Source organism: Crinia signifera, chromosome 3 (genome assembly GCF_055691185.1).
Source record: "Crinia signifera chromosome 3, ASM5569118v1, whole genome shotgun sequence".
Classification (NCBI taxonomy): Eukaryota; Metazoa; Chordata; class Amphibia; order Anura; family Myobatrachidae; genus Crinia; species Crinia signifera.
This window is the reverse complement of record NC_139219.1, coordinates 245121617-245135035: the sequence shown is the minus strand read 5'-3', so window position 1 is coordinate 245135035 and position 13419 is coordinate 245121617. Positions and strand designations below refer to the sequence as shown.

Below are 13419 nucleotides of genomic sequence, written 5' to 3'. Positions count from 1 at the left end.
GAGCATGTAGTGAAGCAGTACTTATGTAGCATAATTTTTAATAGGCAATATGGTGTTTGGCATAACACATAATGGACATAATGGCGTGTAACTTAACGTGTAATGGACATTATGGTGTAAATGTTTAATGCATGCTTTTGGTGGACAATGTCCCTGTTTATGAAGTGTATTGTGAATTTTGGCTTAATCTGTGTGGCATTATGTGAATTCTGGCTCAATCCGTGTGGCATTATGTGAATTTTGTCTCAATCCGTGAGGCATTATGTAAATTTTGGCTCAATCCATGTGGCATTATGGGAATTTTGGCTCAATCCGTGTGGCATTATGTGAATTTTTTCCCAATCCATGTGGCATTATGTGAATTTTGGCTCAATCCGTGTGGCATTATGTGAATTTTGACACAATCCATTTGGCATTATGTGAATTTTGGCTCAATCCGTGTGTGTTATTATGTAAATTTTGGCTCAATCCATGTGGCATTATGTGAATTTTGACACAATCCATGTTTCATTATTTGAATTTTGGCTCAATCCATGTGGCATTATGCTAATTTTGGCTCATTCCATTTGGCATCATGTGTAAGGGGCAAGTATAATGGGATCTAGTATTTTGTTGCATAATGTGTAGAAGTTGTATATGGTGTTGACACGCCCCCTGTTAAGTGGCCACACACCCTTTTCCGGAGCGCGCCTTTGGCGCGCGCACAACTACATCCTTCACTTTTGTCGCCATGGTGGGCCTGCGTACTTTAAATGCCAGGGCCTATTTTTAATTCCATTCCCACCCTCTCCTGCCGCTCTCTTAGCATGTACACTGGCACCACTAACACCGCCCCTCCCCCACCCAAACCCTTTTTTATCATGGTGCCCCCCCTGTCATTTTATCCTGGATCCGCCCCTGAATACATTTAAAGTAATCACTTGCCTACGTTTATTAGACTTTAAGAAAAAGGTAAATATATTACTTGATGAACATTGTAAATGAAACTGATACCCCTTTCACACTGCAGCTCTTAACCCCTTCACTGGTAATCCTGAGAATTTTCCGGGCTATGCCCTAATGTCCAGGCTGGCAAGCCCGGAAAATTCTCGGGATTGCCAGTGATTAGTGCCGGGCAGCGCTACTGAGTTCATTGCTGAACTCAGGCAGCTTTAGCGCTGCCCAGCTCCTTCCCCTCTGCCGCACCCCCGGCTCACCCCCCTGCTACATTACAGCCTGCGGCACCGGCTTATGACAAGCCGGGTCGCAGCAGGTAGGGACAGGGAGCCGGGGTGCAGGGCCGGGCAGTGGCTGATTGACAGTTCAGCGGCGCTGCCCAGACCCAGGGATGCAGTGGTGGGTTTTTCTTTAAGGGAGCGCTCCCCATAAAAAACTCGGATGCGGGACCATTTGTCTACAACAAGAATATAGACAGCCATTAGGTCGACACCATTAGTTCGACAACTCAATAGGTCGACATACCATTAGGTCGACATACCATTAGGTCGACAGTGTCTAGGTCGACAGTCAAAAGGTCAACATGGTTTTTCACTGTTTTTTTTACCCAAATGTCGACACAGTCAACATGGACACAGTTGGAAGTGAGCCGCAGTCCCTCGCTTCGCTCGCAATGCTCCGGGCCCGGTGCCTCGCTGCGCTCGGCACACTATTATAATCTAACTCCACGCCGTAGTGCAGGAGTTGGGAACCTTTTTTGTGCCAAGGGCCGTTTGTATGGGGAAAAAAATCCTTTGGGGGCCATATGTAAAAATTTCCCTTACAAATTGTCCTGCTGCAGCCGTACCACGCTCCGGCGGCTGCCGCTGACTAGGACTGACAGTCCCCGGCTGCTGTTGATTAAGTGGAATCTCGCGAGAACTACCGACCTCTCGCCAGAATTCCCCTGTACTTGACTCCCAGCAAAACTGCCAGGCGGGTGGGAGGGCCACTCAGACCGGCTACGATGGCCGCATACGCCCCCCGGGCCTGAGGTTCCCCACCCCTGCCGTAGTGGATGGTAGGGCATGAAATACCGCCTGTCGGCACGTCGGCTCAAATAACAGTGAAAAAAACAATGTCGACCTTTTGACTGTCGACCTAGACACTGTTGACCTAGTGGCAGTGTCGACCTAATGGTATGTCGACCTAAAGGCATGTCGAACTAATAGTGTCGACCTAATGGCTGTCTATCTTCTTGTTGTAGACAAATAGTCCAGATTCCAAAAAAACTCACCCAGTGGGGAACGCTCCAAAAAAAAAAACTCCACTGAAGGGGTTAACCGGTATATTGCTATTTTTTTTTAGCCTTTTAAAACGGTTAGAGCTGCAGTGTGAAAGCGCCAGTCTGCAATTACCGGTTACAAATAAACGGTACTTGCATACCGGTAAAAAGCACGGTTCAGAGCCGTTTTTATGCAATGTGAATGGCTCTGAACTGGTATATGGGACTAAGGCAGCAGTGAGCACTGAGCTGGTTATCAGCACAGTGAATATTTAATGAGCGGAACCCGCTCATTACATATGTGCATATGTAACGAGTGGGTCCCGCTCATTAAATATGCACTGCACTGTCTAGCTCAGGGCTATTTTTCTGCAGGCTCCAGCAGGAACTGTGGCCCTTATTCTAGTTCACTCTTTCTGACAAAATATTTCTTAGATGGACAAAACCATGTGCACTGCAGTTGAGGCAGGTGTTACTTGTGCAGAGATAATTAGATTTGAATGGGGTTTTACACCTGCCTCACCTGCAGTGCACATGGTTTTGTCCATCTAAGAAATATTTTGTCAGAAACAGTGAACTAGAATAAGGGCCACAGTTCCTGCTGGAGCCTGCACAAAAATAGCCCTGGTCTAGCTACTGTCTGTCCTGTTCTCCCCCCTGCTTTCACACTGCAAACCTGCTTGAGACCCGGTACTTTTGTGCGGTGTCAAAGGGGTTTAAAACGGTAATATACCGACTTTCACCTGCAATGTGAAAGGGGTGAAGTTGCTCAGACCCCTTTCAAATTAAAGGGTCTTAAACGTTTAGGCAATGTGAAAGCAGTATGAGAGGATGCACTGTGTTTTTTGTTATGTTGTTCAACAGTACCACCTAGTGGACTATCTAATGAATATCCCTAAATTACACAGAGTTGCACATACAGGAAATGTAACAAGGAACTAGAGCTGGGGTAGCCAACTCCAGTACTCGAGAGCTACCAACCGTTAATGTTTTCCAGATCTCCTCACAGAATCACAAGTGAAGTAATTAGCTCCACCTGTGGATCTTTTAAAATGTTTTAGTCAGTAATGAGTGCACCTGTGCAGCAGCTAGGGTGTCTGGAAAATGTGAACTGTTGGTAGCTCTCGAGGACTGGAGTTAGCTACCACTGAGCTAGAGTGTAGTTAAGGGGCCCATTAACTATGGGATCACATACACAATGGGATTTGACAGGAGCTCCGCATGCAAGGTTAGCCCTCTGACCGCACTGGCCCACAGGCAGTGCAGTCTGTAGCCCATATGATACAATCGGCTACAGCCATCTAGAACATGGGTCTTCAAACTGTGGCCCTCCAGATGTTGTGGAATTACATGTCCCAGCATGCCCTGACAGTTTTGGCATGCTCTTATAGGAAAAAATGTGGCAATGCATGGGACATGTAGTCTCACAACATCTAGAGGGCCACAGTTTGAAGACCCATGATCTAGAATGTCGGTAGCTGTGGAAGCCGATGTGATATTGCCCAATATTGATATATTGTATTACATCTCCCATATAAACCTATGGGTGATGTGACTGATGGCATGGAAGGAAGGATTGCAGCAGGTCCCTCCTAGGTACATACGGGGATACTTAATCTTTTGCAGCTAAACCCCCCAATTTTTTTTTTCTGGGGGGGGGGGGGGGGTAGATTAGCCACAAATACATGATAAATGGGTACCCAGGGAATCTAATACTGTATGGGGGATAAAATAAAACATCCAGCTGGTCATTATTGGCAACTGCAATTCTTCTTACTGTTTAGACCAGTGGTCCCCAAAGTTTTGGTAGGGGTTGATTCTGGTTGATTTGCAACTGCAAACTTCTTCTCTAATGGACAAGACCATGTGCACTACAGGTGGGGCTGATGTAACATGTGCAGAGAGAGTTACATTTGGGTGGGGTGTGTTCAAACTGAAATCTATATTGCAGTGTAAGAATAAAGCAGCCAGTGTTTACTCTGCATAGAAACAAAATATTTCACCCAAATGTAACTTTCTCTACACATGTTACATCTGCCCCACCTGCAGTGCACATGGTTTTGACCATTAAAGAAGGAGTTTGCTTTTGCAAACCAACTAGAATCACCCCCATGGCACCTTAGACATATGGATATCCTATTAAACATCTAGGTCGGACCTTGGAATATAGTTCCTTATAAGCCAAATTTTAGTGGAAAAAAGTAAAATCAGATTTCTTTGAGAAAGCCGCTGAGAGCGCAGAGCAGGCGGGGAAACACGTCAGTAACATCAGAAACCCCATACCTTTCGGATATCACTGCAACTGCTAGCAGAACCTGAAGTGGACACGGCACATATTTCCTGTTAAATCCTCAAAGCGCCGGATAAAGCTGCATGATCCGGGTGATTCAGCACCAGCAGCTGGGAGATGAGTATTCTACACTACGTGTCAACACTAAAAGGTATAATTCATTTAATGTCTGGCCAGACATAAAAAGGACTATGTTGTACAAATATTCCTCTGTTGGAACTAACAACCCCACTAATTCATGCATTAACAGAAACTTGCAGTGCACTATTCTCATCAACTATGTGCTTGCTTATCATAACACAGAACTAACACTGCATGAGTGCATTACTAACTCTTTCCATTAGGGGGTCTATCGGGCTTAACATTGGTATTGTTTCCATCAGATTGTCGATATTTGAAAGCTAATCACTAAGGCCAACTATGACATTATGCTTTATTTGTAATTTATTTTTTATTTTTATCCTTATAATTCAATTATATTGCTTAAATATTACCTCGACCTCTGCACAGTTTTGAATTGTGTTGTCTATGTTTTGTATCGCTCTCTGAGGAGCTTGAGCAACTCCCCACAAAACAGCAGCACTTAGTTGTAGGAGTGGACCTTTTAATCTTTGGTTAATTTCTAATTGGTTACATTTATATTTTATCTGATATAGGGCGCCAGACTCCTCCTTTTTTTTTCCTTTATTCGGATGCACTACAAGGCTGCATACAACACCACACACTGATGAATATATGCATTTATTGGCTCATGCTCAGAACATGGAACCCCCTGGGGCTAACACAACAAATCTTCCTTGGAACACTATACACATGGATAGCTATTAGGAATTGTTACGAAGAGGAGTGGGCAGTGGCAGGCAGCATCACAGGGACAGAGCATTGTAGAGCAGGTATCATCACAGGGACATAGCAGTGCAGGGGCAGGCAGCATCACAGGGACAGGCAGCATCACAGGGACACAGCAGAAAAGGGACAGGCAGCAGGACATGGACACAGCAGAGCAGAGGCAGGTATCATCACAGAGACACAGCAGTGCAGGGGGAGGCAGCATCACAGGGACACAGCAGTGCAGGGGCAGGCAGAATGAAAAAAACACATCAGTGCAGGGGCAGGCAGCATCACAGGGACACAGCAGTGCAGGCAGCATCACATGGACATAGCAGTGCAGGGGAAGGCAGCATCACAGGGACAAAGCAGTGCAGGGGCAGGCAGCATCACAGGGACATAGCAGTGCAGGGGCAGGCAGCATCACAGGGACACAGCAGTGCAGGGGCAGGCAGCATCACAGGGACACAGCAGTGCAGGGGCAGGCAGCATCACAGGGACACAGCAGTGCAGGGGCAGGCAGCATCACAGGGACATAGCAGTGCAGGGGCAGGCAGCATCACAGGAACACAGCAGTGCAGGGGCAGGCAGCATCACAGGGACACAGCAGTGCAGGGGCAGGCAGAATTAAAAAAAAAACACATCAGTGCAGGGGCAGGCAGCATCACAGGGACACAGCAGTGCAGGCAGCATCACATGGACATAGCAGTGCAGGGGCAGGCAGCATCACAGGGACAAAGCAGTGCAGGGGCAGGCACCATCACAGGGACATAGCAGTGCAGGGGCAGGCAGCATCACAGGGACACAGCAGTGCAGGGGCAGGCAGCATCACAGGGACACAGCAGTGCAGGGGCAGGCAGCATCACAGGGACACAGCAGTGCAGGGGCAGGCAGCATCACAGGGACATAGCAGTGCAGGGGCAGGCAGCATCACAGGGACACAGCAGTGCAGGGGCAGGCAGCATCACAGGGACATAGCAGTGAAGGGGCAGGCAGCATCACAGGGACACAGCAGTGCAGGGGCAGGCAGCATCACAAGGACACAGCAGTGCAGGGGCAGGCAGCATCACAGGGACATAGCAGTGCAGGGGCAGGCAGCATCACAAGGACACAGCAGTGCAGGGGCAGGCAGCATCACAGGTAAGAAAAACAAGTTTGGTTCTTTAATCTCCTTCTCAGAGTGCGTCCTAGGTTTTTGTGTGATATATTTAGAGACACAAGAATGAACACCTAATTTAGTTAAATTTGCTGTGTGCCCGATTTTTGTTTTTTTCTTCCCCTTTCAACACATGTGCGCTCTCGAAATATTCTATATATTTCCATAACACAGGAACACATCTAATCTTGATAACTGGCATCCAAGCTTCAGGGTTACTGTGTGGGCTATTTACTTTGAGCCAATTTTAGCTCCATGTGTTTGGTAGCCAGACCCCTGGATAAGGCCTGGCAGGGTCAGCAGTTTACCTTACTGAGGGGTAACTTTACTAAGATGGGAGTTCTATTGAAGATGGAATTCTGCCCACAGCAACCAATCAGATTCTATACTGTAGAATCTGATTGGTTGCTATGGGCAAAATCCTATATTCAATAGAACTCCCACGTTAGTAAATTCACCCTGAGTTTCTGGCCTCCTGTGCCCTCAATTGTGGGAACCCTTCTGTACATCAGCACACTCTCACAGAAAGTCTATTTCACCTATATATCTATCGAATACAAAGTGGCAGAAATAAAAATAGTTTCCCATGTCATGTGGATAGTGGGGATTGAGTAGCCAGTAACATACTTTGTACCAACTATACCTGTGGTAAGCATAGCCCAAACAAGTTAGACATATGGAGTCCACTAACTGTAGGGGGTACAACACCGCAGTTGTCTTGTAGCAGCAGTTAGATCACAGTCTCACATCTCTACTCTTTACGTTTGGGGAGCCTTGCCATTTTGCAGTTTAGGATTTTCTTTTTACCTCTGTTTCCCTTCTTCCGGCATGACACCGCCCCTGTCACATGCATCCTTGTTCTCACGAATATCAAAAGAGGGTAACTGCAGCCCAGTGGAGTCCCTACCTCTTTGGAAACCGGATGTGGCAGGGTCTATAGTCTAGGCGCCAAAGCCGCACGCGGGAGAAATTAGCATGTCCCTGTGGGTTAGGGTGCATGGCCTCACTGCTGGGGATGTGACTTTGTAGACTGAACCCCCATTTTTGTGGGATTCTGGGAGATGTTGGCTGCCCCGGAGAGCACCTTGGCTGCAGTGCCAGCTCCTACAAGGGGACATGTGCTCCCTTGTAATGTTGCAGGGCAGCGGCTTACTGTTACTGAGCAAGAGTCGGCACTGTGGTGCCCTCCTCCCCTAGTGACACCTCTGCTGCAGCCATTTGGGCTCACGGCTAAGTTATCTCCAGCTGACGTGAACACTCTGATGATACAGTTTGTTATATCCCTGCCTATGTCAGATCTCAGGCTGTCCTCAAATAGCAGGAATGCATGACTGAACATGATAAGATGATCAGACTCTTAGTTAAATACACCATAAAATAGAGCGAACACATTATCAAGCCATATCTTTTAGCTTCTCAGAGACATGGTAACATCTGACACAAAGGCAGGTATTCAGTGACATCATTCACCTTGTGCAGCGAATCCTGTTTTGGATTGGCTGCACAATCGCCGGGTTCCGGAGGGCTGGTGCATTCGCTGTCATTCCTCCTTCACCCCCTATTCAACGCCTCAGGGACTCGCTGCCCCTGGTGGCGAATTTTAACCCGCGGCAGGCAGGGAGATGGAAGCCTCCCTGCCTGTGCCGGACACTGTGGGGGTGAAGGAGGGCTGGCAGGGACACAGGGAGAGCTGGCAGGGGACTGGAATAGGGAGCCACTGCACTGGTCCTGCTACTGCATATTTAATTATCAGGACCAGTGTGCAGTGAATATAAGAATATTAATGAGCAGTTCCTGGCCCCCTGCTGGCGAATGTGCAATAAAAAATGTTTTATTAAAAATTTAATATATATTCATGTGCTGCAAGCACATGAATAAAATTAGCATGCATCTTCACAGAACCCCCCCCCCAAAAAAAACAAAACTTTATTTTAAAAAAATCACATTCCAGTTCACCTTAAAAAGATGACTAATGCAAAACGGTGAATCATGTCGAAAATCACTGGAGAAAGCCGTTCTCCATTTAAGCATTGAATACACTCTCGGCGAATTTGACTAAAAACCCCATTGAAAACCACCAGTGAATCGCGGCGAATCGGCGCTGTTCACTTGCAGCCCAGGAAAATCGTTATTTCAGCAGAAAAAATCCCTGTTAGCCCGGATAAATCCCAGATTTTCTGTAAACTACGGGGAATCTGAGGCACTGAATACTGGCCAATGAAAGCCACACAAACAAATGTTTAATTCCAAGTAATATTTCAATACAGAGGGGTAGTTTTATTAAGCTCTGTGAAGTGATAAAGGGGGAAATTTACTAAAGGAAATTTGTAAAAAAAATAGGTGTATTTGTATCCAGAAATACACTTATTTTTGACATTTACTATCCCGAAAATACGGCAATTCGTAGTTGTATTGATGTGCTATCAATACGAATACGAATTGCCATATTTTCGGGATAGTAAATGTCAAAAATAAGTGTATTTCTGGATACAAATACACCTATTTTTTACAAATTTCCTTTAGTAAGTTTCACCGGCCAATCAGCTCCTACCTGTGAAGTTACATGCTTGGTTTGAAAAATGACAGGTAGGAGCTGATTGGCTGGTGATAAAAAACAGACATTTTATCACTTTACCGAGCTTAATAAATCTACCCCTATGTTCATTAATGGGTACTGAAATACCTGCACAGCATGGCGGTCTGAGCTGTAGACAGAGATAGGTGGAGGATGGGACATGGGGGTGCTGGTTGAAGGAGATGTTGAGGATGTTGTTACATTATGTTCATTCTCCATGTCTCCACTGTCATATGTAAGCTGTTTTGGAAAGAAGCAAACACAGTTTAAAATAAATAACTCTTTTTACAGTGACATGCTTTTCTTGAGAACATGATAATAGATATTTCTATTTCAGAATTATCTAAGGCTATCCAGTACCACTAAGCAAACCTAGATGGATTCCTGGTGGATAATGTCATGCAATCACTGTTTTTTTTTTTTCACGGCAGCGCCCTCTGATCACCTGTGAAGTCACTAGCTGCTTAATATAAAATACCCCCCAACATGACCCTCTCCAGGAGGGACACATTGCTCTGTTTCTGGACTTCCCCTTCATTTATGATTGCCATCACCTGTGGTGAAGCACCTTTCTTAGTAATTAACCTGTGTGAAACAGGTGATGACAATCATACATTAAAAGGAAAGTTCAGGAACAGAGCATTGTGTCCCTCATGGAGTGGGTCATGTTAGGAGATATGATGTAATGACAGTTTAGTGCCAGGCTATGATGCTGTAGGCTAGTGCCACACTCAAAGATAACATCCCCAACTGAACCGAAGATGTGTGTGTGGGGAAGGTGGGGGGTAGTTTGACAAAACTACTTGGTACTTTGCCCTATACCAGTGGTTCCCAAACTGTGTGCCGTGGCTTCCTGGGGTGCCTCGGGACACATGCAGGGGTGCCACGGCTTGGTGGTCCAGGACCAACTCAAATTATTAATGGTTAATTATTTATGAGCAAAACCAGTGCTGGTGGCTGCCAATCATAGAATGTGTACAAACAGAAGCAAATCCTGCCCTTTACCACATAACTGCCAATAAGAATCGCATATAAACCCAATCAAATAAATTTTTTTTTGGACCTAGGGGTGCCGTGAAAAAAATTCTGATTCTCTAGGGTGCCGTGAATCAAAAAAGATTGGGAACCCCTGCCCTATACTGTATATGAGCACATTTTATGTAGAACTTAAACTAGTGAACTTCATGATCTAAAGCTGCCTATACACTGCTCCGATTTGGCCTGTTTTTATCCGATTCCGATGATAAGCCAGATGGATCAGATGAATAATAGCCAAATTGGAGGTGTTTGACATCAGATCTGATCCGATGCACGGTGGTGCCATGCCCATTGGTTCAGATCCTGGAGATCTGGGATTGACATCTCGACTTTTGTGATTTTTTGTAAAAAAAAAAACAGCCGAATTCACATGTTTTTCTGAAAATCGACAACTTATTGTGAATTGCGGTAAAAACCGCAATTTTTTCTGAAAATTACACATTCTGAACTCCTTGGAGATGCTTACAGCCAATCAGGGATGAGTGCTTTTTTAACAGAATGACAGCATGGATACCCACTGTGATTAATGAGGAGGAAGCCGGCTCACCCCACAGTCAGTGCGAGGAGAGCCAGCTCACCCCGCAGGGGTGAAGCTGCAGCACAAAGTCACCGCTGGAGCCAGGAATGGTATGTATTGTAGTGTCAAATTAGTGTATGTATTAATGTTATACTTTTCTGTGTGTGTGTTTTTATTTGAACATTATTTTTACAGGTGAACTAGAAAGTCCAAGGGGGCCCATTAATGCCCGCTATGTTGGGACTTATTGTTCACCTTGCTGGGACTGTAAAAAGCAATATTTTTTTATTTAATTTTACACTTATCAGCCTAGAGACGCTGGGGACAGACCCAGGCTTTAGCCTTGGATGGGTGAAGCCTGGGGGGGGGGGGACCCCTTTATTGAGGTGGTCCCCACCCCCCAGGCACCCCATCCAAGGCTGACCAGTCACAGTGAGCATGGTGCGGCCAGGGGACCTTACGTAAAAAGTGTCCCCCAGCTGTGGCATGATACTGTGGTCTGTTGGAGCCAAGTGGTGGTTTCAAAATATGTGTGACCCCCAGTTTTTTTTAGTCCCCCGTATTTTTGGAACCAAGACCAGTCAGACTCTGATTTCAGAAATACGGGGGACCCCTACGCTTTTTGCCCCCATATTTTTGGAACCAGTCCAGGGCTGGTTATGCTCAGGAAGGGGACCCCACACCATTTTTTTTCACTAAATACCTGTACCGCACACTTTCAAGTCTTAAAAAAAAAAAATCGCACATATTTAAAAATTCGCACATTTTCATGACTAAAATTCACACATTCCCACTAATTCGCACATTTTCATGACTAAAATTTACACATGCCCACTAATTTGCAAATTTTCATGACTTAAAATCGAACCATATCGCACCTGCAAATTCGCATTCCATTAAATAAATAGTCAATTGAAAAAATAAAAAAAAGAGATTTTGGAAAATGCAATAATCAGTGATTTCAGAACCTTACTAAAAATTGCATTCCCATTAAATGTCACCCCTTATAAATCGCATTTGGACCGTCAGGGACACATTGCAGATGCTTTTAAGCACCTGCAATGTATTGCATCGAATCAGGGCCATAACTCGGCATGTGCTAGCGGTGCTACTGACACTATAGTCTGCAGACTGGGGAAGCACCAAGCAGAAGAGTTATTCTCCCTGCTGTAGTGACGGCCGGGCAGATTTAAAAACTCCCATATAAATGAATGGGCGGCCACTGATTGGCTGAGAGAGCTCTCTCAGCTAATCAGCAGACACCCCATTCATTTGTGGTTGCTGATAAAAACGGGACACTGAGCAATATGATTGCTGAGCAATTTTAAGTCAGTATTGCTCAGCAATAATATTGCTGCGTGTGTGCGGAGCTTTAGATATGAATCTGTGTCCCAATATGAAGCATTGGCTTAATATCATCACCATTAGACATTTAAGACATCAGACATCAGATTACTCAGAACTTCTGGTTAATTCACGCAGCCTCTCCCAGTCAAGCTGCATCTACCGGCTTCACCAGACCCAGAAACGGGGCCAATATCCCCCCTACTGCAGTGTTTCCCAAATTTTTTGAATCACGGCACCCTAGAGTATCAGAAACCTATTCACGGCACCCCCCTAGGCCAAAAATTTCTTATTGAGACTGGACAAATTTTGTCATAACTCTTATACAACACAATATATTTAATTACAATTTCAGATACAAGCAGTCAAAGGTCTTAGCTACAAAACACCATCCTCCATTGACTTCTTTACTCCTTTGTTGGCTACTGCCCTGACTTTTTTCCCCTTCACAAAGCGTTTTTTTTTTCAAATTCTCTTGATTCCAATCAAAGTTTTGGGTTTTCTGGGATGGTCTGAATATCTCTTTTTACATAGAGCCCAAAATCGTTTAATAGGTCTACACTGGGGAAAATTCGGAGCGTTTGCTTCTCAACATACAAATTCGAGCTGAATATCCTGAAGATGGTTAATGACAGCATTTGCATAATGGCATGTTGTCATGCCTGGCCAGAAGAGTACCGATTCTAGAGAATGATGCTGGTGGATGAAGGGTACTAATACACCTTTAATACAATTTTCAAGGTACACCCGTTGGTCCATGCAGGTGTTACTAACAAAGGGTTCTGAACCATTTCCATCAGAGTCAAGAGCTTGCCAAACATGGAATTTCTTAGGAAATTTACTTTTGATCTTAAATTTGTGTTGATATTCAACTTTGGCACCCTTCTCTGAATGATAAAAAGCCATTTTTGGGTGCTCCGATGGGTCCACAGTGATGTATGTCTTATCATCAATGATGAGGATTTTTTGTTGCATTTTGCGATAAAGTGTTTTGCATGCTGCTTGGATGCGTGGTTCTAGACCTTGGGTTTATTTGACAGAGGTTTTTTGGTACTTGTGGAGTATCACGGCTCCCATCGTATGCCATCGTATGCCATATGTAGTGGCATACGATGCGATGCGATGTTTTACCGATTTTTGAGCATTTTTGCTCAAAAATCGTATGCCATCGTATGCCATATGTAGTGGCATACGATGCGATACGATGTTTTACCGATTTTTGAGCATTTTAGCTCAAAAATCGTATGCAATCGCATCGGATGCCATACGATGGCATCCGATGCGATGGCACCCGATTTTGCACAAAAATGCATCAGAATGCATTGAAATGTGTATTAAAGTAGTGAAATACCCCCAAATGCCATTTTTCATAGTGCACCACCCCCACTATCAACGTCAACCCGAAGCGTGGCGAGCGCAGCGAGCCCGCGAGGGGCGGCGGTACGCGTCCTACGACCTTTTCATACCCCCA

General features: G+C 45.2%; 1 protein-coding gene across 3 annotated transcripts in view; it reads right to left on the bottom strand.

Annotated features, from left to right (window-relative positions):
• Positions 1-13419, bottom strand: part of PHC3 (polyhomeotic homolog 3) — a 79404-nt gene that overhangs the window by 57559 nt on the left and 8426 nt on the right. For all 3 annotated transcript variants that reach the window (XM_083177790.1, XM_083177788.1, XM_083177789.1), the window contains exon 2: positions 9158-9289. In XM_083177790.1, the coding sequence (XP_083033916.1) occupies positions 9158-9268 (111 nt within the window). In that variant the 5' untranslated portion in view covers positions 9269-9289. The remainder of the gene's footprint in view (positions 1-9157; positions 9290-13419) is intronic.